This window comes from Gopherus flavomarginatus, chromosome 7 (assembly GCF_025201925.1).
Source record: "Gopherus flavomarginatus isolate rGopFla2 chromosome 7, rGopFla2.mat.asm, whole genome shotgun sequence".
Lineage (NCBI taxonomy): Eukaryota > Metazoa > Chordata > Testudines > Testudinidae > Gopherus > Gopherus flavomarginatus.
The window spans coordinates 111,016,877-111,042,647 of record NC_066623.1 but is presented as its reverse complement, the minus strand read 5'-3'; the positions used below and the strand labels follow the sequence as shown (position 1 = coordinate 111,042,647).

The 25,771-nt window shown below is 43.4% G+C and overlaps 1 protein-coding gene across 2 annotated transcripts; it reads right to left on the bottom strand.

The window, feature by feature from the left end:
• Nucleotides 1–369: 369 nt before the first annotated feature.
• Nucleotides 370–25,727, bottom strand: ATPAF1 (ATP synthase mitochondrial F1 complex assembly factor 1). 2 transcript variants are annotated; one of them, XM_050961740.1, is made up of 9 exons: nt 25,483–25,727; nt 23,499–23,607; nt 21,529–21,579; nt 20,768–20,830; nt 19,363–19,413; nt 16,500–16,547; nt 12,553–12,648; nt 5,131–5,238; nt 370–1,623 (listed from the first exon to the last, which is right to left on the bottom strand). In XM_050961740.1, the coding sequence occupies exons 1-9, from the start codon at nt 25,710–25,712 to the stop codon at nt 1,429–1,431; spliced, it is 951 nt and encodes a 316-aa protein (XP_050817697.1). In that variant the 5' UTR covers nt 25,713–25,727; the 3' UTR covers nt 370–1,428. The 2 variants fall into 2 exon arrangements, with proteins under 2 accessions (XP_050817697.1, XP_050817698.1); XM_050961741.1 differs by lacking the exon at nt 16,500–16,547 and having other exon boundaries at nt 25,483–25,703.
• Nucleotides 25,728–25,771: the final 44 nt, after the last annotated feature.

The following is a 25,771-nucleotide window of genomic DNA, read 5'->3' as shown; positions in this document are numbered from 1 at the left end:
CAGCGCTATTTCCCATTCTGACAGATGCTTATCTACCTCATTGGGTGCTGGAAGGAGTAAACAACGTTTGCAAGGTGCTCTGGACACTACCAACACGCAGTTATGTGCTAAAGCCAGTAATTACTGCTCGGGGTGTACGCGTGTGTTCAAATCCATTTGAGAAACATTGCAGTTTTATTCCCCCAAAGCTACAACTGCAGAAAAACACTGGCTGCCTTTCGTTTATTTCAATGATCTGTGCACAGCTTTTGCATCCTCACTGTGCATATCGTTATGGCCCTTGTTCAAGGATTCAGTGGCTGCTTCCCACTGTCATTGCAAACAGGACTTCAGGCAGTGCTTGTAAGCTCCTTGCAGGAAAGGCACTAGTTTCACCAGAGATCACCAAGGTTTATTAAGGCAGACTCACTTTAATTGCTGCTCGGTTATATCATGTGCGATACATTCACTTCAGTGCATACGAGTATCCCACAGTAACCCTGAACAGAATCACAAAGCTCTATTCCTGACCATTTTTAACACTGTGTACAGTGTCTTTCCCAAATGATAAACGAAAGCTACATTTTACCCTTTTGAAATGCTGACATGTTTAAGAGCCGTCTGTCTAGATGATATCAGACAAACTAATATGATCTCTAAAACTATTTTAATTATCTGCTGGACCACTGTAGAAAGCCCAATATGCAAAAAGAAACCCCTGTTTATCACATCCTGTCATCGGTGAAATGATCTCCAGTACCGTGACCTAACAGCTAGGCACCTGAATGAAGTTCATGTCTCAATTTAAAAAAATGATGTTCCCAGAGCCAAATCTAAGTCAGCTGAGTGTTTTTTTGTCCTTAACTGCACTAGCATAGACAGCAAAGTGTGCGTCTATGTAGGGAATCCCACACGTTAAATCAACAAAGAGGAGCTTGTCTTAGATCATCAGATGCATTATCTTTTCACTGCTGGATGAAAGAGGGGAATTTATAATCTTCATACAAGATAAAAAGCACTGACCCACGCAGTTATAGTGGAGGGCAACTTCCAAATAGCTGTTACTGAACACAAACATCCTTTGTTCTCTCTCTCCAGTGGCTGACGTATTCCCGTAAGTAGCCTCCCTTCTCTCATTTGATTTACTATTTCCAAAGGAATACAGCACTCAGGCATAAGGTATTGAAAAGCTGTTTTGATGAGGTTGTGTTAAGGTGCATCATTCCCATTCGGCCCTAGTTAGGCCGCCAAATTTCCTTGCACTGATACAAAATAGTCAGGGGTGAGTATCAATCCCTGAATCTTTCTTTTGTCCAGACCAACTCTGTAGCAAACAGGCCCCATATAAAAAGTGGAGTTTGTGCCCAATTTAAAAAACTCCCGTGTCAAGAACCCTTTCCAATGTGTAATTTCAGCTGCGTCTGGCCCAGATGCTGTGCAAATCAGGCACTAGGCTTTGTCAGAGTCCCATCTAGGTCTCAGTTCTCTTCCAAGTCCACTCTGCTCAAGCTCTGCTATAACTGCCATGTACTTAAACTCATTAGGTCTGTGGTTGAAGGTCTCCACTAATCCATAGGTCTCTGGACGATCCGTCGCATAGAAAAGCTGTACCTGATTGGCTAGGCACTGAGCTTCAGGGACATTCTGTAAGGTTAAAAAAAGAAAAGAAAAAGAATTTATCAAAATAGCAAAAGCAGCAGTTCTGACATTAAAGTAAGTTCCCCTTTCAAAAAAAGCTCTGTGGTTCCTGAAAAGCTGCAAACAGATCCCTCTTCAGTTCACTTCTGTTACCTTAGCAAGCTTCCTGCTCAGCTCCTAACTCTATTCAAAGTTCTAGTTTTTCAAAGCTCTCCACAAGCCTGATCCATCTTCTCACTGACCCACTTACTTCTGTGCTGTTCCTACTAAACTTGATCTCCTTATAGCTCTGCATTTCAGGAATCACAGCTCCACCACCTCTCTCATGCTCCGTTCCCTCCAAGACTCTGAATATGTTCTCCTTAACTTTCCCCTCCACTCCTTGTCAGACTTCCTCCGTAAACATTTGGCAGTAATACTCTGTATTAAACACAGCTAGGCAAAGAACTCATAAAGTTCTGAGCAACACAGTTTTTATAACCGTATAAATTCTGTCAGTTAGGGGTGAGATTTTATTTTATGGATGTAATTATACCAGTACAAACCCTAAATGCGGACAGTTATACTGGTATGGCTTATTCCTAGGGTGGCCATTCACAGTCAACTAGATATTCAGGTACTTCAGGGAATGGTATAGTCCTGCCTGCTCACTGTGATCTTGCATGCCTGGTGTGTGGAAGGTCACCCCGCACGGTGCACTCAAAGTCACACCAGAGAGGGTGGAGTGGCACGTTCTTAAAGATGGTGTCCCCATTCAATACCAGACAAAACCATGTCTGGTTTTGTCCCAATGCTAGACATAGGACAAACCACCCCAAATGAGGACTGTCTGGTTCAAAGCCAGACAAGTGGCTTCCCTACTTATTCCCCTTCCCATAAGGGAGTAAGCGATACTGGTGTAAGGAACCTTTACATTGGCATAACTGCACCCACGCTAAAGTACCGCTTTAACTAGACAGATACAAGTGAGAGCGGTTCAATTCCGTGTGCAGATATGCCCAAAGAGAACAACCAATTTCACCTGTTTGGAAACTATAAGAGACCGGAATTTCCTCAATTTTATTAATCATAGAAAATTATTCAAAATGTTCCACTTGGCAGCAGTTATTCATAAATATCCAATAGCCAAGCTGTGGTGGTTGATTCTGATTGGACTTCAGGGTCACATGCCTGAGTTTCCTGACTGGATGAGTAACTAACAATCAAGCTTAACCCATAATTAAGGCCACACTGGGTCAGACCAAAGGTCCATCTAGCCCAGTATCCTGTCTTCCAACAGTGCCCAATGTCAGGTGCCCCAGAGGGAATGAACAGAACAGGCAATGATCAAGTGATCCATCCTCTGTCACCCATTCCCAGCTTCTGGCAAACAGAGGCTAGGGACACCATCCCTGCCCATCCTAATAGCCATTGATGGACTTAACCTCCATGAATTTATCTAGTTCTTTTCTGAACCCTGTTATGGTCTTGGCCTTCACAACTTCCTCTGGCAAGGAGTTCCACAGGTTGACTGTGCATTGTGTGAAAAAATACTTCCTTTTGTTTGTTTTAAATCTGCTGCCTATTAATTTCATTTGGCGACCCCTAGTTCTTGTGTTATGAAGAGTAAATAACACTTCCTTATTTACTTTCTCCACATCAGTCATGTTTTTATAAACATCTATCATATCCCTCCTTAGTCGTCTCTTTTCCAAGCTGAAAAATCCCAGCCTTAATTTCTCCTCATATGGCAGCCTTTCCATACCCCTATTTATTTATGTTGCCCACAGCATGGTCTCTGAATTAAAAACCCATTTCCCTTGAATATTCTCCAATTTCCACACTTATTATTTCTATGAACATTTGTGACCCAGGAACTTCCTGGTGCCAACAGACAGAGGACACAGGGGCCACACACAGTTTTACAGTGATCCCCTGTGTCAGATGTCTGCATAATAATTCACCGAAGGGTGGCATGTGAGGTCTTTACCGAGATCCAACAGCCCACTGGACATCATAATCACTGTGAAATGTGTATGGATAATATTTAAGGAGATCTATGTCTATACTGAAAATTATGTTCTTAAGGCAGGTAACCAGGACGTGACGCGTTCCCGACAGGTTCCTTTCACAGCAAGAGATAACAGACGTTTCTCTCTCTGCCTGGTTATGTGTTAGTGGGTATTGTATGTCTTGCAATGGGTGCCTGTTTGTATAGTGAGCAAAACACTAATAAAGAGATTGTGAAATGTTCAGAGAGGCCATTTACAAGAAAAAACAAACAGCAGCAGGGGATCCTGTTCACGAGTAAAGACAGTGGAATGAGGATATAAAATTAGTTCACAGAAACATTACAGAAAGCAGAGAGAGATGAAACAAATTTGTTTAAAAATTCATACAAACATTCACTGAAAGGTTTTTATTTTGAGTATTTGCCTCGCTCTAATATTATATCTAAATACACTTCTATATAATAAAATTCACAGACAAAACTTTGGTAACGGAGTTAAAATTAGAAATGTGTCCATAACAGAACATTGGGGTGACTGAAAATCAACAAATATCAGAGGAAAGGAAAATGTGCATTACGGTAAAATGTCACAATTTGTTTTGCCAGTTTGTGGAAATGCGGAGGTAAGGTATCTACGTTCATAGATTTTAAGACCAGAAGGGATCATTAGATTATTTAGTCTGACATCCTGCACAGAACAGACCATAGAATTTCATCCAGTTACCCCAGCACTGAATCCAATAACTTTGTTTGACTTAAGTACATCTATCAGAAAGGCATCCAGTATTGATTTGAACACTTCATGAGATGGAGAATCCATCACTTCCTTTCACAGATTGTTCCAAACAACATGAAACAACCTTAAACTCTCGCCCTTTAACAGCCCTCCTCTAATAAAACATTCTGCACACATGCTATTCATGTTATTGGCAACATGAGTCCCGTAAGCTCATTACATGTACTATGAGAGCTATCCAACTGCAGTACATCCTCACTCAGGGGATGTACAGGAAGGCACAAGGAAAATCCAACACCGGCTTAAAAAAGGGGCCTCCTGATTTGTCCATCTGCGTTAATTTTAAAAAGTGTGTTTTAACATTGCTGGGACGTGCCAACGTTTTATTATTATTCTTTAAATCCTCTTCTCTAAAAAAGAGAAATGGAGGTTCCAAAACTCTGCACTTTTCTGAATTATCCTTCTGAATTATTCTAATGTCAAGAACGGAATGGAGGGGGGGAAATTAGACGTGGCATAAACTACAATCACTAGACACCCAGTCTGCAGGCTTTGGGAACTTCTCTGCCTTTCCCTAGGTTAGCTATTCAATGGATAGCTGTAGATTTCGTTAAGCTAATCGCTTTAGGGGAAGGATGGAAGAACAGCAGCACTTTTCATTCAGAAAATCACCTGATCATTCTGCTCAGTGTGGCTTTACGGGACTTAGCTTTTAATTGCTTTTAAAGAAATGCCAGAATATCAGATCTTAGCAGAACACTAAGGAAACAATATGGGATTCTCTTACCAGGAAACGGGAGTCCATTTCGGCTGTCATTAGCACTATTCCCTTTTCCTTCTGCAGTTCAGGATAATGGTACAAGATCAACTGGCTAGCGGCAGTTTCACCTCGAGTCTGCAGGAGATGAGAGAGAGACCTCTTAATAGTGCCCTAGAGAAATCTCTAGATTTATTGCACATTTAATAGCCTGCTAATAAAGAATCTGAATATCAACGGCGTGCATAGACTCACTCATTCAGAGTCTCCCCACTGTCCTCCTAGCAAGGTCAAGGAGAGGCCGTTTTAATTAAGAGTCAATTATTTGCACTTCTGTCTGTCTGTAGCCAACAGATTCAGAGTTTAAGGCCAGAAGGGACTATTAGATAGACTCATAGACTCATAGGTCAGAAGGGACCAATCTGATCATCTAGTCTGACCTCCTGCACAAGGCAGGCCACAAAACCCCACCCATCCAATTTTATAACAACCCCTATCCCAGGACCGAGTTATTGAAATCCTCAAAAATGGTTTGAAGACCTCAAGCTGCAGAGAAACCACCAGCAAGCGACCCGTGCCCCACGCTGCAGGGGAAGGCGAAAAACCTCCAGGGCACCTGCCAATCCGCCCTGGAGGAAAATTCCTTCCCGACCCCAAATATGGCGATCAGCTAAACCCTGAGCATGTGGGCAAGAGTCACCAGCCAGCACCCAAGAAGGAATTCTCCGCAGCAACTCAGTACCCATCCCATCCAACATCTCCCCGCAGACCATTGAGCAGACCTGTCTGGTGGTAATTCAAGATCAATTGCCCAAATTAACAATCCTATCATAACATCCCCTCCATATACTTATCAAGCTTTGTCTTAAAGCCAGGAAAGTCTTTTGCCCCTACTGCTTCCCTCGGAAGGCTGTTCCAGAACTTCACTCCCCTAATGGTCAGAAACCTTCGTCTAATTTCAAGTCTAAACTTCCTAATATCCAGTTTATACCCATTCGTCCTCGTGCCTACATTAGTACTAAACTTAAATAATTCCTCTCCCTCCCTAACGTTAACCCCCTTGATATATTTATATAGAGCGAGCACATCCCCCCTCAGCCTTCTTTTGGCCAGGCTAAACAAGCCAAGCTCTTTGAGTCTCCTTTCATAAGGCAGTTTTTCCATTCCTCGGATCATCCTTGTAGCCCGTCTCTGAACCTGTTCCAGTTTGAATTCATCCTTCTTGAACATGGGACACCAGAACTGCACACAGTATTCCAGATGGGGTCTCACCAACGCCTTATATAACGGTACTAACACCTCCTTATCCTTGCAGGAAATACCCCGCCTGATGCATCCCAAAATCGCATTTGCTTTTTTAACAGCCGTATCACATTGGCGACTCATAGTCATCCTGCTATCAACCAGTACCCCAAGGTCCTTCTCCTCCTCCGTCGCTTCCAACTGATGCTCCCCCAACGTATATCCAAAATTCTTATTATTAATTCCTAAATGCATGACCTTGCACTTTTCACTATTGTATTTCATCCTATTTCTATTACTCCAGTTCACAAGGTGGTTCAGATCTTCCTGAATAGTATCCCTGTCCTTCTCCGTGTTAGCAATACCCCCCAGCTTCGTGTCATCCGCAAACTTTATTAGCACATTCTCGCTCTTTGTGTTAAGGTCAGTAACAAAAAGGTTAAATAAGATCGGTCCCAAAACCGATCCTTGAGGGACTCCACTAGTGACCTCCTTCCAGCCTGAAAGTTCACCTTTCAATACGACCTTCTGGAGTCTCCCCTTTAACCAGTTCCTTATCCACCTTACAACTTTCATATTCATTCTCATCTTTTCCAATTTAACTAACAGCTCCCCGTGCGGAACCGTGTCGAACGCCTTACTGAAATCTAGGTAAATTATATCTACCGCATTTCCTTTATCTAAGTAATCCGTCACCTTCTCAAAGAAGGAGATCAGATTGGTTTGACACGATCTACCTTTAGTAAATCCGTGTTGCAATTCGTCCCAATTACCATTGACCTCTATGTCCTTAACTACTTTCTCCCTTAAAATTTTTTCCAAGACCTTACATACTACAGATGTCAAGCTAACAGGCCTATAATTACCCGGATCACTCTTATTCCCTTTCTTAAAAATAGGAACTACATTAGCAATCCTCCAGTCATATGGCACAACCCCCGAGTTCGTCGATTGCTTAAAAATTCTCACTAACGGGCTTGCAATTTCACGCGCCAGTTCCTTTAATATCCTCGGATGGAGATTGTCTGGGCCCTCCGACTTCGTCTCATCGAGCTGTTCAAGTACGGCCTCTACCTCAGTTGCGGTAATATCCACTTCCATATCCACATTCCCGTTTATCATCCCTCCATCATCGCAAGGTTCCTCACTAGTCTTATTAAAAACTGAGGCAAAGTACTTGTTTAGATGTTGGGCCATGCCTAGGTTATCCTTAACCTCCATTCCATCCTCAGTGTATAGCGGCCCCACTTCTTCTTTCTTTGTTTTCTTCTTATTTATGTGGCTGTAGAACCTTTTACTATTGGTTTTGATTCCCTTTGCAAGTTCCAGTTCAATGCGGCTTTTAGCCTTCCTCACTTTATCCCTACATGTTCTGACCTCACCAAGGTAGCTTTCCTTACTGATCCTGCCTTTCTTCCACTCCCTGTAAGCTTTCTGCTTTTGTCTAATCCCCTCTCTGAGTTGCTTGCTCATCCAGTTTGGCCTACAACTCCTGACCATGTTTTTTTTCCCCTTTCTCGGGATGCAGGCTTCCGACAGTCTCCGCAGCTGTGACTTAAAGTAATTCCAGGCCTCCTCCGCATTTAAATCCACTAATTCCTGTGTCCAATCCACTTGCCTAACTAATTTCCTTAACTCTTTAAAATTAGCCCTCGAGAAGTCAAAAACCCTAATCCCAGATCTACATTTGTTTATCCTTCCATCTAGTTTGAACTGAATCAGCTCATGATCACTCGAACCAAGGTTGTCCCCTACCACCATTTCTTCTATGAGGTCCTCACTGCTCACCAACACCAAATCTAAAATGGCATCCCCTCTCGTAGGTACTTCAACTACTTGATGAAGAAATCCATCCGCTATCACATCCAGAAAAATCTGACCCCTATTATTCTTGCAAGTACTCGTCCTCCAGTCTATATCCGGGAAGTTGAAGTCCCCCATAATCACACATTTCCCCTTTGTGTTTACTTCATTAAAGACATTAAAGAGGTCTCTATCCATATCCCAATCCGATCCCGGCAGTCTGTAGCACACCCCAAGCACTATCTCAGGGGAAGCTCTAGTTGTTTTTTTACCCAGTGTGATTTTTGCCCAGACAGACTCTGTCTTATCCATTCCATCGCTTCTTATTTCACTACAGTTAATTTCATCATTGATGTACAAGGCCACTCCACCACCTTTGCCTTTCTTCCTGTCTTTTCTAAACAGCACATTAGATCATCTAATCTAATCTCCTGTATAGCAGAGACCATTACATTTCACTCAGTTACTCCTGTATTCAGCCCAATAACTTGTGCTCAGCTCCACCATAACTTCCAGAAAGGCCCCCTGTCCTGATCTGCAGACAGCAAGAGATGAAAAATCCACCACTTTCCTTGGTGGTTAGTGATGAACCTTAGAAACACTGACTGATAAAAATGTGTGCCTCGTTTATAATCTGAATTTGCTGGCCTCAGCTTCTAGCCATTGGTTTGTGTTCTGCCTTCCTCAACTAGATGAAAGCGCCTGGTAGTACCTGGTATTTTCTCCCTGGGAAAGCCTGTATATCTTGTATTCAAGTCATCTCTCAGTTGTCCTGATAAGCTAAACAGATTGAGCTCTTTAAATCATTCACAGGGAGGCATTTTCTCCAGTCTGTGAATCATTTTCTCTCTCTCTTCTGCCTCCTCTCCAATTTTTCAACATCCTTTTTAAAACGTGGACCCCATTCCGTTACTCAGGCATGGTTACACCAATGCCACATGCAGAGGTAAAATCCTTTCCCTGCACACCTCCTCACTACTCCCATTTACACATCCAAGGATCTCATCAGCCCTTTTTGCCACAGCATCACACTGGGAACTCAAGGTGAATTGCTTGTCCACTATGACCCCTACATCCTTTTCAGGTCACTGCTTTCCAAGACAGTCCCCATTCTGTAGATATGGCCTGTATTCACTGTTCCTAGATATATATCTCTGCAACTGGCTGCAACAAAGACATTTGTTTGAATGGGTCCAGCTTACCAAATGGCTCTGTTTGACTACCCTGTCCTCCTCATTATTTATTGCTTTCCCAATCTGCGTGTCATCTGCAAATTTTATCAGCAGTGATTTTATATTTACTTCTAGACCACTGATGAAAATGTCAGGCCTAGAACTGCTCCCTCTGGAGCCCTACTAAAAACATCTTCATTTGATGATGATTCCCCATTGAAAACCATTTTTTGAGATTTGCAGTCAGCCAGGTCTTAACCCATGTAACGTGTGACTTACTGATACTGTACGGTGCTAATTTTTAAATCAGACTGTCATGGGGTAGCAAGTCAAATGTCTTACAAAAGTCTATGTCTGTTACATTTACTAAGTTATTGTTATCAACCACACTTGGCATCTCCTCAAAGAATGAAATTGGGTGTGTGTGACAAGACCTATTTTCCATACAACCATGTTGACTGACATAAATTATCTTCTCATCCTTTAATTCTTTATCGATTGGATCCCATAACAGCTTTTCCATTAGTTTGCCTGAGACTGATGCCTGATCATCCCTCTTTCCCTTTTGGAAACTGGCACATTAGCCCTCTCTCAGTCTTCTGAATTTCCCCAGTAGTCCAAGCTTTATTAAAAATTAACGCCAGAGGACTAGCGATCTCATCAGCCAGCTCTTTCATTACTCTTGGGTGCAAGTTATCTGGGCCCGCTGATTTAAAAATCTGTATCCCTAGTAGATGTAACATCCTCGGTCACGAATGGACTACAAAGTACTTCATCATCCTCATGTGATAGGAGTACATTATCCTGCTTCTTTACAAATACAGACCTGAAATATTTGATGAGCACTTCTGCCTTTTCTGCACCATTAACAGCTTTACCATCTAAATCTAGTAATGGGCCTATCCCACTGCTGTGATTTCTTTTGTTCCTAACATGCTTAAAACCTCCTTCTCATTGTCCTTAGCCCTGCCAGCCATTTTCTCTGATGTTTTTAGCTTCCCTGATCAATTTTCTACCTTTCAGACTTTCTAATGTATATTGACTGCTATCTCCCCCCTCACCCATCCCTTTTCCATTTGTTATATATTGCCTTTTTATTTCTGATTGCTGCCTTCACTTCACCACTGAATTAGGATTGGTTTTAAGGCAAAAATGTCCATTTTATTGATTGTGGAATCATAGCTTTCTGGCTATCTAATAAACTGTTCTTAAATAACTCTTAATTTTCATTCATATTTTTCTGTCTAAATTTTCCCCTCAATCAATTTCTCTGATAATTTGCCTCATCTTTGGAAAATTAGCCCTTTTAAAGCACCAAGTTATATATATTACTGGCAGGGATTTTCCTTTATTTGCCCATATTGAATGTAATCAAGTCATGATCACTGGTCCCCAGGCAACAACCAGATTCCAGTCCAGTGATTCATTCATCTTTACATGTCACATTGAAATCCAAAATAGAGTTACCTCACGTTGGGGACAATACCTTTTGTGTTAGAAAAGGTTTACTCTAGGTAATAATTTAAGTACATAATATATAGGTGTCAAACTAATTGTAGAGAGAAGAGAAATTAGAAAGCCTGTCCAAAATGAACAAGAATAACTATGCTGGTATACAACAAAATTAAATCAGAGGAGTTAAAAGCCAGGGTCTTTATAAACATTTTATTTATGACTCAAACATTTTCATAAGGCGGTAAATACAGAACCAAGGAAATAATAGATAGCTGCTTAATATCCTCTATATTAAATTATATGATACCACTGAAGGGTCCATATATCTATTTCATCAAATTTATCAATGTCACCATGAAATCATCAGAATTGGAAACATTTTTATTACTTGAGAGTCAGAGGCACAGTGCCAAAATTGGAAAAACAATGATTAGATGATCACATTGGTCCCTTCTGACCCTAGAATCTATGAATCCGTGTTGAGGAGTTTACAATCTAAGGGTATGTCTTCACTACCCGCCGTATTGGCGGGTAGCAATCGATTGCTCGGGGATCGACATATCGCGTCTCATCTAGACATGATATATCGATCCCCGAACACGCTTATATCGATTCCGTAACTCCACTAACCCGAACGGAGTTGCAGAATCGACAGGGGGAGCCGCGGACATCGATCCCGCGCCGTGAGGACGGTGAGTAATTCAATCTTAGATACTTCGACTTCAGCTACGTTATTCACGTAGCTGAACTTGCGTATCTAAGATCGATTTTTCCCCCGTAGTGTAGACCAGCCCCAAGCTAGACAAAGATCAGTGAGTGATAACAAAATGCAACGGTCACGAGAGAAGCTTACGTTAAGTACATTGTTGGCCCCTCGGTTCTCCCCACACTTTTTAAACTAACTTATTTATTAAAATATTTCAAAGGTTAAAGGGAACAAAATAAGACACGATGGCGGGGGGTGGGGGAGAAGGCCAAACTGGAAAGCAAATGAAAAAGAAGCAAATCCAGAAAAGACTTGAAGGAAGAGTGAGGCGTCTTAACACACTGGGTCTCAGGGGTGTTTTGCTAACAGATATAGTTAAAGAAAGCTTGTGGGAGGCAACAAACAAGGGATTAACAAGTTCTGACTCAGAGGAATGAATGTCACAAACTGAATCTTGGAGTCTCCCATCCATGTACTGAGCCTGCTTAGCCTGCCAAATCTGAAGCCTGAAGCATGTGGAACTGTAACTTGCAAGTCAGAAAAAAATCCCATGCATGGATTTTTAAAAGGTTGGGATGGTTTTCTGGACTCATACGGACAGGCTAAGAGAAGAGCAGTCAAATATGTCATGCATAAACTGACTGCTGGTGGGTGTGTGAAAGGAAACCTTGCTTAATTGAGTAGACAGACTATGAACAGGTTGGGTAAGGCTGCAGAACGCCAAAGCAGATAGACTAGTTGTTTGATCTAGTATGGCAAATCAAATGGAATAAAAACAGTTAGGGCCCAACAAACTTCTGAGACAATTACAACCTCTTTCATTTACAACACCAAGAAGAAACACATTATCTCAGAACTAGAATGCCTCATTTAAAATCATGCACCAGCACTATAAATGCTGCACTACATGGAGCTGGAGGAAACCAGGCAATAGTTTGCATGGTATTTTATGGAATGATTCCGCTATGTAGGGTTTTGTTTAAAGATACATCTATGTCTAGATGTCACTCAGAGTCTAATACAGCTGGAGTTTCAAACCTAACCCTGGAGAGTAATACAATAAAATACACCCACCTGAACATTTATAAGCGCGGTGAAGTGCAGCTCTGTCCCTGACCACTGCCCCACAAAAAACTCATAGCCTTCTTTCCTTGGCAAAGCACACAGGAACTGCAGAGAAAAAGACAGTCAGCGTTATACATGCTCCCAGCCCACATCAGAGTAAATGGGCATTAGGGTGACCAGATGTCCTGATTTTATAGGGACAGTCCCAGTTTTTGGGTCTTTTTCTTACATATGCTCCTATTACCCCCCACTCCGGTTCCGATTTTTCACATTTGCTGTCTGGTCACCCTAATGGGCATCCCCACTGCACAAAATGGGACCTAACTGGCAACCCTGTTAGGAGTCACAGCAGGGAGCTGGTTATGGAGACAGAGCTTACGCCTTTTCTGTGCTGAGGGTGGAGCACAGGGGACACGTAGGCACACGTAGCCATGAAAAGTAGACTGTGCCCATGCTGTGGTGTGTAGCTAAACACCACACTGAAAGGGGGCTGCTAGAGCCTTTTCCTGCTGCCCACCTCCAGCTGGCGTCTCCCCACCACCAGGAAAGCCTTCCCGGTGGTGAGGAAAACACACAAAGGCTTGGGTTGAGCCTTACTAGCAGGGCAGCGTAGGGAAGTCAGCACTGCTGCTTCCTGTGTACTACCTGCTTTGTGGAGAGAGCAGGCATCCACCTTCCAGGCAGACAACACACCGGCCTTACACTTCCTAGTAGATAGTTCTAGAAGCTCAGATTTAAAAGAATCATGACTCTAAACTTTACTGTGTTCTCAGAATCGCTTGATTCACTGCCATGGAAGGGACTCATGTTTGATAACAGCGTTTTGAGACATTAAAGACCGGACAGTGAACAGTACAGTACAATAAGATGGTAGCCTCGCACTCCCGACATTCTTGCCCTTCTCCCCAGATGCTGCAATGATGGATTAAAGTCACAAAATGTCAGTTAAGGATGCGCAGAGGCGAACGGCTTTCACTCTAGTTTAGTTTTTCTAACTCTGTCCCACAGCAGCTTGAAAGCAACTTCTTCCTGGAGATTTCTGGTCTATTTGGCTTCATAGGCTTTGGCGTTGCAGCTGTAACACTATCACACACAAAGAGAAAGGACTACTTGGGACCTGAAAGGGAAGTGAGACACCAGACCATGTGCTGATGCAGCACAACACAGACAAGTATAAGTTATTTCCCAAACTCTTGATAGCCTTCACTGTAGAAGCCAAATACATTTGACCTTGCTCCCAGTAGACTGAATAGCACTTAAGGCCTTCCCTACTAGTGAATCAAGTTGGTGCAGTCTCTTCCTGTCGAAACCACAAGAATACTCCTCTTCCAGAACCTAGCTACGCATGAAGCATTTCACTGCTGTCTTTGTGCAAACTAGGACTATGCTAGGCCATGCTTCATTGTACAAATTACTGTAAAGGCATGTACTTTACAATGGAAAACAATACTATTAACCCAGCATGTGGGGAAATGCAGTCAGATAATGTTCTTACTCTTTTTTGTTGTTCTGTTCCTTCCCTCATCCCCCCGCTTAATCTCTCCAAAGCAACAGCACACTCTCTTGCACAGGTAGTCTTTGAACAGCAGTGCACAAGGACCAACACACTCATGCCGTAAACAACCGTTCCATAGCTTTGGCATTCATTTCATTTCTGGAAACAACTATGCTAAGCATCCCCCACATATTTAGCCTCTGGGTTGTCATCACACAGGAAGCACCATCTTGTATGTAATGAAGATAATTGATATTTACCACAAAGGTCATAGAATCATAGAATAACAGGGTTGGAAGAGACCTCAAGAGGTCATCTAGTCCAATCCCTGCTCAAAGCAGGACCAACCCCAACTAAATCATCTCAGCCAGGGCTTTGTCAAGCTGAGCCTTCAAAACCTCTAAGGAAGGAGATTCCACCACCTCCCTAGGGAACCCATTCCAGTGCTTCACCATCCTCCTAGTGAAATAGTGTTTCCTAATATCCAACCTAGACCTTCCCCACTGCAACTTGAGACCATTGCTTCTTGTTCTGTCATCTGCCATCACTGAGAACAGCCGAGCTCCATCCTCTCTGGAACCCCCTTTCAAGTAGTTGAAGGCTGCTATCAAATCCTCTCTCACTCTTCACTTCTGCAAACTAAGTAAACCAGTTCTCTCAGCCTCTCCTTGTAAGTCATGTGGCCCAGCCCCCTGATCATTTTCACTGCCCTCCACTGGACTCTTTCCAATTTGTTCACATCTCTTCTATAGTGGAGGGCCCCAAAACTCAACGCAATAATCCAGATGTGGCCTCCCTAGTGCCTAATAGAGGAGAATATTCACTTCCCTCGATCTGCTGGCAATGCTCCTGCTAATGCAGCCCAATATGCCCTTAGCCTTCCTGGCAACAAGGACACACTGTTGACTCATAATCCATCTTCTCGTCCACTGTAATCCCCAGGTCCTTTTCTGCAGAACTGCCACTTAGCCAGTCGGTCCCCAGCTAGGCCCTCCAACTAGCAGCTTTTCTATAAGGCTGCTGGCTCGAAGCAGTTGGCCTGGCTCAAAGCTTTCTCTCCAATCAACCACTCAAGGCCCACCTGAAACAAAGCACTCTCAATTCACACTTTTCAAACAACCAACCACACAGTCAAACAGTCACTCTTAAACAAAATATCCCAGCTACACACCTGAACACAAGCCCAAAATTACAAGATAGCGTTCCTTAATGGAACTAACTTCAGTGCAACATTAGTAACATTTTGCAATTTATAACAATACAATTTTGTCCTGAACATCTTTCAGACAACCTATATCTCAAGATGATTCACTGACACAAGTAACACCAGAGTATAAATTCTATTAATACTAGTGCTTACACAGCTTAACTTCCATCCAAGGATCTCACATCAGTTTAATTAACATTAATTAACCCACAACAACCTTGCTACCTGGGAAAACATGAGTATCCTTATTGTACAGGTAGGGAAACAGAGCTTAAGAGTCTTGCTTGAGCTTACATGAGTCAGGGGTTCAGCTGTGGACAAAACCCAAGAATCCTGGTTTCCAGCCCCTTGCTCTAACTGCCTCCTTCAATAGTGCTGTAGGACATTGGGGTAAATCATGTCAGCCAAAGGGCAAAACTACATTCTATTTGTCACAACATAGTTCTTCAACATGGAGTTTGAGGCATGTGTCACACCCTATGCACCCCCTTCAGCAGCAGTGTGCGGAGGGGTCGGGAACAATCCAAGAGAGGAGGGACTAAATCTGCAATGATGCAGATCCACAGGCAAACTTGCCATGTGCAGGGAGAGTAGTAAGTCATGCAGCTGGACAGAAATTGTCACACCTGTGAAGCTGCAGGACAGCTCCACGGGTGCTGTGGCCTGTGGGCAGGATTCCATTCCCCATCCAGCAGCCGTCAACTGGGCTTTGTGAATGGAAGGGATTTGGTCCATCATAGAGTGAAAATATTTAACTCTTTCAGGCCTGCCACAACACTAGCTGCACTCAATTGAAAGACCCTCACTAACTTCAATCAAGCATTTAGCCATAAGGCTACTAAAGTAAGGAAATATAGAAAGCAGCATAAGCAAGGTGGATAGTTACGCAGCAGTGTCAATAAAGCTGGCATACAAGGCCAGCTTCTCCAAAGAGTGGCATGCAGGCGACTGAACCACATGACACCTAGTACGGCAAATTTGGGACATGTAGCTACATCTCCATCATCAAACTAAGCTTGGGAGACTGCCTGGTTGTAGAACTCCTCACCTGTTATGCCCATACTGAAAGGTGTGACAGCCTGCTGTCTTCAACTGACCCTTAAAACAAATACTTGATCAAGTGGCTTTTACCAATCAAGTTACGACAACTAATCTGCTTAACAAAAGGTCAGAAGTTTACAAACTCCTACTCCAACTGCTGTCTAGGACAAATCCATTAAAGCCGTATATGCATGCAGTATATATCACACTTACTGATGGACAATTCTGGGACCGCTTCCATATTAAATCGAACGTCTCGGCCTTTGGAGATGAAACAAGATCATTTAATTAACTTTCACAACATGAAAATAATGGATACACAGTTATCACTCAGTCACTCCATTAACCTTTATAGGGTTCAACCTGCATATACAGTCGGTCTCAAATATGTAAATATTAACAATTAAGCAACAGTTAGGCTGTCTTAATTGGTAAGGTTTGCAGAAATGAGCGCATGGAAAGTTATAGTTAGCTCTTAATTGCATAAGTATCATCAGCAACCCTTCTAGATAATGTCCCTGGATAAGTCCCTGGAAGCCAGTAACAAACTCTTGGAGTTCAAAGCTTTTCTCTCTTGAAAAATGTCTACTCTTCAGAATTATACTATAATCTTTTTTTTTCCCCAATATAGTTCCACTGGAACGCACGGTGGTGCTTTATACACAAGTAAACAGGCAGGTTGCTGACCCATAGGAACTTACATTATAGATTCTCTTCTGTTCTTTATTACAGAACAAGCCAGATTATCATTCGAGTCATACATATTTATCTTAATAAGTTATATTGTTCCCCAGAAATATGCGAGTTCCACCATACTGCATAACCATTTAAATTGGTTCGAGTGTTCCCCAATATCCCCTCCCTGCTGTTTTCTTTGCCCCTTTGTTGTGTCATGTGCTTATCTAGATTATAAAATCTTCAGAGCAGGAGAAATGTGCTGTTCAACTGTACTATGAATAGAGCTCTGCGCTGATACAGATTTTGTAACTGCATCCGATCCACAAAAACAGTGCGTGGATATCAAGCAGATATCCGCAGATATGCAGGGCTTTAGATATAAAATTTGAATCCACATCCATCCGTGATCTGCAAAAATGGTGCGAGGATATCCACAGATTTGCAGGGCTCTAACTATGAAGCTCCTAGCCTCCTTTTGGACATTGTACAGAGATAGTTCAGCATCCAAAAAGATTGTTCCTCTTCTGAGATCTACTCAGCTTTAATTGAGACACACCTTATTGCCAATAATAGCAATCTCTTTAAGTATATATATTGTATTAACCCACAAACATTATGTTAAGAGGACATGAAGGTTGCAAAGTCAAGCACTCAAAAGTTAGGAAATGTCAGAATTAAAGTTGCTTGTGCAAGCTTAATTTGACCCCCTTGTACATATGCATGATCCAGTCTTTCACTACAGGATCATGAAAGATTTTTTCCACAGGACCTCTGCCTCATCCAGTACACAGGATGGACGGTGCTCAGTGAATGAGCAGCTCTGATTAAGGTTAAGATTTTGTCATGGTTATTTTTTGTAAAAGTCATGGACAGGTTATGGGCAATAAACAAAAATTCATGGGAGCGCGTGACCTGTCCATGACTTTACTAAAGATAACCGGGAGGGCAGGGATAGGTAGGGGGGAATGACAGCAGGAGTCCCATGGGAGGGGGGACTGACCAGCTACAGGGGGGGCACACGGCCCCCAACTCCAGAGCTGCCTGCAGTTGCAGTGCAGGGGCACACAGTCCCGGCTCCAACCCCAGCCACAAGTGCACAGCCCTGGCTGCCGCCGCGGGCTGGAGGAGGGAGTGGTACATGGTCCTGGGAAGCCGTGACGGGAGCGCACGACCCCTGCTGCAGCCCTGGCCGTGGAGCAGGGGCCCAGGCTGCAGCCCCCATTGCAGGCCATGGGGCAGGGGTGCATGGCTCTGGCTACAGCCCCCACAGCAAGCTGCTGACAACTGAAGCCAAAGAAGTCATGGAAGTCACGGAATCCATGACTGCCATGGCCTCTGTGACTAAATCGTAGCCTTAGCTATGATGAACTGAGAACTATCTACATTATATTTTATGAATATGATACATGTCTCTGTGTTTGTTTTTGGTGGGTTCCTTGCTATGGAGTTAGATCAAAAGAGATTGTTAAAGAAACAAAGCAGGAAAGGGAAAACACTGGCCCAGATAAGGCATTCCCCTACCCCCCCAAAGACAACAGCCAGATTTACAGCAGTGACAGGAAGAGAGATTAAATCGAACAAAAAGCCATTTCCAGACCAAGGGCCTAGAAATGAAAAGCAGGGAGAGGCTGAATGAATTGGGAGAGGCTGCTCATGGGGTGTCACTGAAAAGCTGGGATTGTCTAAGACTGTGGTTAGCGGATGTATAAATCTACCCTGCAGCAGCCTGTCACACACTAACTGTCCAAATGGATCCAGCTGCCGCACATGAAAAGTTCCATAGTGCGCTTTGATCTGCCCTGCTCTAAAACAAAGATTTGACCAAATTTGGGCACATTTCCTTGGGGACACACAAAGCTCACCCTGGACACAAAAGCCACCTTACTACCAATTTTCAAGTCCTTGCTCCAAAGCATGCGGCAATAGAGAAAAGGTTGCCAGAATTTAACAACATGGGAAAAACCATACATTTTCCCCTAGACTCGTTCTTGGAAATGGATAAACCATTTTGGAAAATTTCAGCCAGAACTATTCTCGTCTAACAGATCACTGCTCCACACTGCTACGTGGGAGACTTGGGTTTGATCCCGGTGCTGCAGAAAGGATTGACACCACAGACGTTAGTGGTTCTGAAAGTCAACAACTGGGAAAGTATAAAGACTATGTATGAAATATACACAAAGACCACTGAGGTCAATGGAAGCTTGACTTTCAAATTACTGATCTTACATGCAAAATTAGGGCTGGTCAGCCTAGGAAGGAGACTGGATTTAGAAACTTTACTTTCAGTAAGTGATAGTTGTTACCAGCGACAGACACCTAGTGGAAAGGAAGCTTGTATTGCACAGCCTTTTGTGCTGATCTTCGTGGTGTACATTTTGTTAAGGTAACTACTTACTGGAATAACTGCATAAACTGTATTTTTTGCAGAAAAATACTGCTTCCAAATCTGTAAGAAAGGAGGGAAGCCAATTATGATTAATACCACAAACAAGCATCTAGCATTTAATACTAAACACCTTTAAAAATATTCATCAACTAAACTTTATTTGTAAGTACATTGGGGCAGGGGACTTTTTTCCATGTATTTTTGAAAGCTATCATCTCATACATTCTGTTCTGAGACTACTAGTATCAGATGATGCATATTTCAACCAGACAACTGCCATAAACAGTGGGGTCAGATCTGGTGGCCCAGAGTTTACTAATGGTGATAAATGTTTCAGACCAGGTGACTTTTCACAAACATAGCACACAAGCAAAAGATTATTTCTAGGTAAGCAATGCGTAAGATCCTTCCCATCAGAAGACAGTATTTATATTTTTTTATGATTCTCTGTATTTGCACAGTGTTTTGTTTCTGAAAATTTCAAAGCATTTGATAAAGTTCTTTTCATTATGCATACAGGGAAAGTGATTTATATGACCAGCTCAAAGTCACTAACAGTCAGTGACAGAAATAAAACCCAGACTCTCAAAACTCTTTTCTAACTGCTAGACAACACTGCCTCCCTATAAATCCTTGATACTTAATCAGAATCTTCTGAAGAGCCTTTAACATACGAAATCTTGAAGTGTGGTGCAGCCCTGGAGACCTGTGTGTACACAAAGTATCCTCTTACACACCATTGCCTCACAATCTGATGAGCAAACAGAAAAATTCTGCTTGAGTTTGGCTGCTTCAGAGATGTAGAATGGAAGCAGATTTTTAAAAAGACAAAAAGAGGAAAATAAATCTCAGTGCAATGCCCACAACTGTACCAGGGAAACAACCTTTAATCTTACTGTTTTTAATACAAATTTACTTCCCTCTCCTCTTCCTAAGCATTGTTAGTGCTAGTGAAAGGCACCAGACTGACAGCCAGAGGGCTCCAGTTCTTGGGAAGAACCTCAGAATACATGCAGCACAGGCAACATTAGCTTCCTGCAAGATGCCCCATCAATGTGCTTCAGCTCTGACTGCAGCTGGTGAGCAGGCAATTCAGTCACCACACTTCTCCAGTTGTTGGGATGCTGTCAGTTGCACGGAAGGCAACTGTTGACTGATCAGGTGGAGATAGGCACTGCTGATCTACCCAAAATGCTGATCTACCCAAAAGGCGTGAAAGGTTCCATGTCACGTTACCTAACCCCGAGACAACTTTTATTTTTGTTTCTATTTATTTCATTTTGTTAATGTTTGGCTGAAAGAGATGCCTTTATTTTCACAATTCTTCCTAGTATGCATTCCAACCTCACACGTAGAATATCAAATAAATTCCAGAATGATGCTTAATTGTTACATTTCCATGTAAGTGTATCACCTGCTTTATTTCCTCTGGTGTTTTCTCTTTCACCATTTCAACATTAAGTATTGAGTCAAGTGTCTGCAACAGAAAGCACAGAATTCACAATGAAGGCAATTCACTGGTATGTTACACAGGACAAATCCAGGCTGCAGAAAGTTCAGAAATGACATCTCATTTAAACCATACCCTGGCACACTTAATTGTCAAAAAAATGGTAAGTTATAAGATAGCCCTACAATGAAAAGAAAAGGAAATATATACCGAGCTAAGTAACAGAGTCCATAAGGATACACGGTAAATGTTGGTTCCAGGAATCTAACTGCCACAAAACCCATGTGCTTTTTCCTTTCAACCATTACCTGCATGTGCTCTGTCAGTAGATTTCACAATTTTAAACAAGGAGATTGCTGGCACTGAAATATTAACAGTCCCTCTGCAGCATCTCCTCTGATGGAACTAGGAGAGGCCTCAATAAGCTCTAAAGGGAGCTTAACTTTTTGTATCAATTTCTGTATGCATTCAAGACTGATTCCCAGAATAGCACAGACTTCCAATATTTCACAGAGACAAGGATAGGAACTACTCTGGGATTTTTAAGACTTCAAGACTACCCCAGCACTAAAAAACAATCCTAAAATGAGATACAATACAAGGAATTTCGGATTCTTGCATCCCACACAACAGCTGGCGTAAGGATAATGCAGTGTTTAAAATTAATCTCCATGCTTGATTCACAGGCACACCATAGCCAGACGTGGAGGTCCATTTTATCTTACCTTGTCTTTTGTGAATCCTTCCTTTGATGCCTTTGTGCCCAAGGCTTCTGCCTAAAATTAAAAATAAGCCTTTAAAGTTTTACGTTTGTTTTCATGTTATTTATACTGCAATATCCGGCAAGCATAATATGCCCACTGACAAAACCTTTCCAGCACGTGCCCTGTGAGTGGAAGTGAAGAAACCAAAGGACATACCTATGTAGTTAGTAACCTTGGTTGTTAAAGGGGCATTGACAAGGCCTAAAATTAGACCTACAGGCTTTCTTTAACATGAGAAGGTCATACCCACTGCATCGATCCTCTGCTCTGTTCTTGAAGCACATGGGGGTATTACAAATAATCAAGAACAACAGAAATCAGAGAAGGAAATATCTGCTAAGACGCCATGCCCACCCTCGTAGCTAATGAAGGATTGCCCATTGCTTCCAAATCTTGTCTCTTTTAAAGAGCCTTAAACAATGGAGATTTCAGCACTTCTCATGGCCTGTCTACACACTGTTCACAGCAGACTGCTTTCTGTATTTGTCAGCAACCGTCTCCAGCTTACCTGGTACAGAAAATTATTTAACTACTCGTATGGACAGGCCAAAACTAGTTTCAACCCCTTTAAAGCAAGCAAGTATATTCCGGATCTAGTAAAACAAGATTTCAAATCATGCTCACTGTTAACAGTGGTGAAAATGAACCTGGAGAAATTGTTGCTACTAACTATTGGCAGCAATGGGTCATTTACCAGTATAAAACGGACATCGGAAATTGTTCGCCATATAAGAGATAAAACTGAAAATGCTTCCTATTACAGAGCCTCAAGTTTGCTCTGCTCACGCCCTTACTCCTTGTTATACCCCTAATTCCTCTCCCTTCTTGGTGTTTACAATTTCAAATACTTATAGGAAGAGAAGGTATTTGAGCAGAAATGTCCTCACTGACTTTAACAAGACCATTGACATACATCCTACTTGAGGCCTTTATCTTTCCCCACAGATCAGTCCCTCCAGCCTCTTAACCAAGCAGCTGATGATTTCCACAGTTCTAAGACCTGAACTCCTGTACACGTCCACACAACTCAAACTCGTAAAAACGTAAAGTCCTAATGTGATCCACCCAATGCGTGAATGAGCACAATTTCAGCACTCTGCGTGTGGTGATTGGTGGTGGGTCATCTGGTGGAGCAGTCAGTATTTAAACAACGTTTCAGGCCTAATGGGGCTGGAAGAAGAAAGATTTTTCAGGATGGTAAGTGGTTTTCTTTTTAAAGGGTAATTTAAGGTTAGTCCTGTAACCCTGGCAGTGCACTTGAAGGCAATACAATCAATACATCAGACTAGACTGGGTAAATGGTGCACTGATACTTCACATAAAGAAAAACACTCTAGAATAATTAATTCTGCATTAGTCTTCATGCCCACCAAGAGAAGATGGGGTCCCTGGAAGGGAATAAGAAATAAAAATGCTTAAAATGCAATTAACTTAGATAAAATACTGGATCAGGACAAGTAAACATCAATAACAGGAGTAAATTAATGTAGCAAATTGATTTTATAATTAATAATCAACTGCTTAATCACTTCATTTTATTAATTGTTCAGCATCAAGTTGGGAAACATCAGAGGGGACCTATAAAGGCCATTCCAGATTGAATACTATTCAATAGTTTGTTTCATTCATAAAAAGAGAATGAAGGTGAGAGAATATGTCAACCGAGTTGGCCCTCATGGATCTGGGACTAATCACAAACACTTTGAAGAAGATTCAAACACAGCATTGACTAACAGCAATATCATCATTTGGAGCAAGCACTGTTTAGCATATTTGCAGTGAGCCTTGTACTTTCAGGCACCATATAAATAGCAAACAGGAACATTTTTAATTCCAGACAGTAATTCCCATTACAGGATTACAGTTGTAAAAGATGACATTTTGAAGCTAATTTAAACACAATACTGAATGAAGTTAAAAATTGGTCTTGCCTTTTCTTCCATATATTTGATAAATTCCATTTGCTTGGAATGTCCCACTGGCTGCTTTTTCACTTCACTTCGTTTCTCCATGCGGGATTCAAAAACACTTGGATTGGATCTGAAACAAAACAGAGACTATTACTACTTTTGAGCGCCTACTACTGTTCTGGCATTTTAAAACTTGACTTTCCATAGCACAGATTTCTATTCTCAGAGTTTCTAGTTAGAGCCCTGCAAATCTGCAGATATCTGCTTTATATCAGCGGACTGTGTTTGTGGATCCTTGACTGGATGTGGATACAAATTTTGTATTCGTGCAGGGCTCTATTTTCTAGTAGAAGAGGTAAATCTATTTACTTTTAAACCGATCACATTGGTGCCAATGATACCCACAGATAAATACATGCAGCCCGTGTAGTCTAAACTGAGAGTTGTGTGGCTGCATTTTAAGGCTGAATTTGGCTTCAAACACAGCTTATTTTTTATAAAGACACAGCCCTGGGCATTTTACAGCACAGCAGTAGAACAATTTCAGACAAAAAATGTTCATCCAACCAGATCAAAGACAGAGGGCTAGAACCCAGGTGCTATGCACAGCTGTACTTACAATAGTCAGAACCAAGGTCAAATCTCAGACCTAAACTATACTAGAGCTTTGCAGTAACTTACTTGAACATGTCAATAAAGAACTAGATAAATTCCTGGAGCATATGTCCATCAGTGGCTATTAGCCAGGATGGACAGGGATGGTGTCCTTGGCCTCTGTTTGCCAGAAGCTGGGAATGAGCGACAGGGGATGGATCATTGGTGATTACCTGTTCTGTTCATTCCCTCTGGGGCACCTGGCACTGGCCACTGTCGGAAGACAGGATACTGAGCTAGATGGACCCTTGGTCTGAACCAGTACAGCCGTTCTTATGTCAAATGACAGCATCAAATGACAGAGGCGTGAGAGATTTGGGGTTTGGGACTGTCCATAAATTACAAAACACATTTTTTTTGGTGATTTTCAAGACCCCACTCCCCACCCCCTTGTGACACTTTCCTGAAAAAAAAATGTAAAATCAGGACCACCCACTCACCCCTTTATGCATTACATAAGGTACCCTGCCTCCCAGACAAATACCCCTCCTATTATTACAACTTCTCCCTAAAGCCCCCTTATGTCAATGTCAACCTCTATCTACTAGGTATTTATGTGCCCTCTACATCACTGTAATATTTAGAACTTTGAGAAAATCACATCCCAGACTATGTTCTGGAGTGTCCCATCTACCGCACCCCAGAGCGCTTCACAGCTCCCCCTTCGCTCCCCCTACAGCTCCTCATTCCCGTCAGAGAGCCAAGCCCTTGCTGCCCCCCAAATTCTGAAGGCTCCATCTGCTTCCAGGAGACCCAAACTCTTGGCCTCTCCCAGCACCCCTGAACCCCAAGTCCCACCAAGCACCAGCTCCCCCTGTGTGCCATCACCCCTGCTCCCAATGCTGTCAGAACCCCAATGCCGGAGGACTCCAGCCCCAAATCCCAGGGGTGTCTCCATCCCGGTAACTCCTCATCCCCCAGGAGTGTCCTCTCCCCTCAATGGCCCCCTGGGGTGCCCCCCTCTTCCCCAGCAACCCCCATCCCCCAGGAGTGCGCTCCTCAGCAGCCCCCTCCATTCCAGTGACCCCCATCCCCCAGGGGTGCCCCCCCTCACCAGCACCCTCCATTCCAGTGACCCCCATCCCCCAGGGGTGCCCCCCCCTCAGCGGCCATCTCCCCCACTGACCCCCATCCCCCAGGGGTGCGCTCCTCAGCAGCCCTCTCCATGCCCAGCAACCCCCATCCCCCAGGCGTGCGCGCCTCAGCAGCCCCCATCCCCCAGCAACGCCCCTCCCCCAGGGGTGCCCCCCCTCAGCGGCCATCTGCCCCACTGACCCCCCTCCCCCCAGGGGTGCCCCCCCTCAGCAGCCCCCTCCATCCCAGCGCCCCCCATCCCCCGCGGCCCCCGCACCTGCGCAGCGCCTGGATCTTGTCCCGGTACCGCCCGTAGAAGGGGTTCCCCTCCAGGCCGGGCTCGCCCCCCCCGGCCGGGCCCCGCGGCACCGCCAGCAGCCGGGCCTGCGGGGAGAGCAGGCCCAGGGGCCGCAGCACGGCCCGGCTCCGCACCGCCAGCGCCCCCCGGTACAGGCCGGACACCTGCTGCAGAGCCCCCGCCATCGGCTCCCCGCGGGGCCCCCACATGCAGCGGGTCCGGCTCCAAAGCCGGCCGGCTCCGCCGCGCTGCCCGTGCCAGGGTTCCG

Excerpts from the sequence above, each read along its gene's own strand:
- ATPAF1 (XM_050961740.1), bottom strand. The coding sequence starts at position 25,712 with ATGTGGGGGCCCCGCGGGGAGCCGATGGCGGGGGCTCTGCAGCAGGTG. Across the intron at positions 19,414-20,767 it reads CACCAGAGGAAATAAAGCAG|ATTTGGAAGCAGTATTTTTC; the intron begins GTGATACACTTA and ends CCTTTCTTACAG. Across the intron at positions 16,548-19,362 it reads CAGTTTATGCAGTTATTCCA|GCCGAGACGTTCGATTTAAT; the intron begins GTAAGTAGTTAC and ends TCATCTCCAAAG.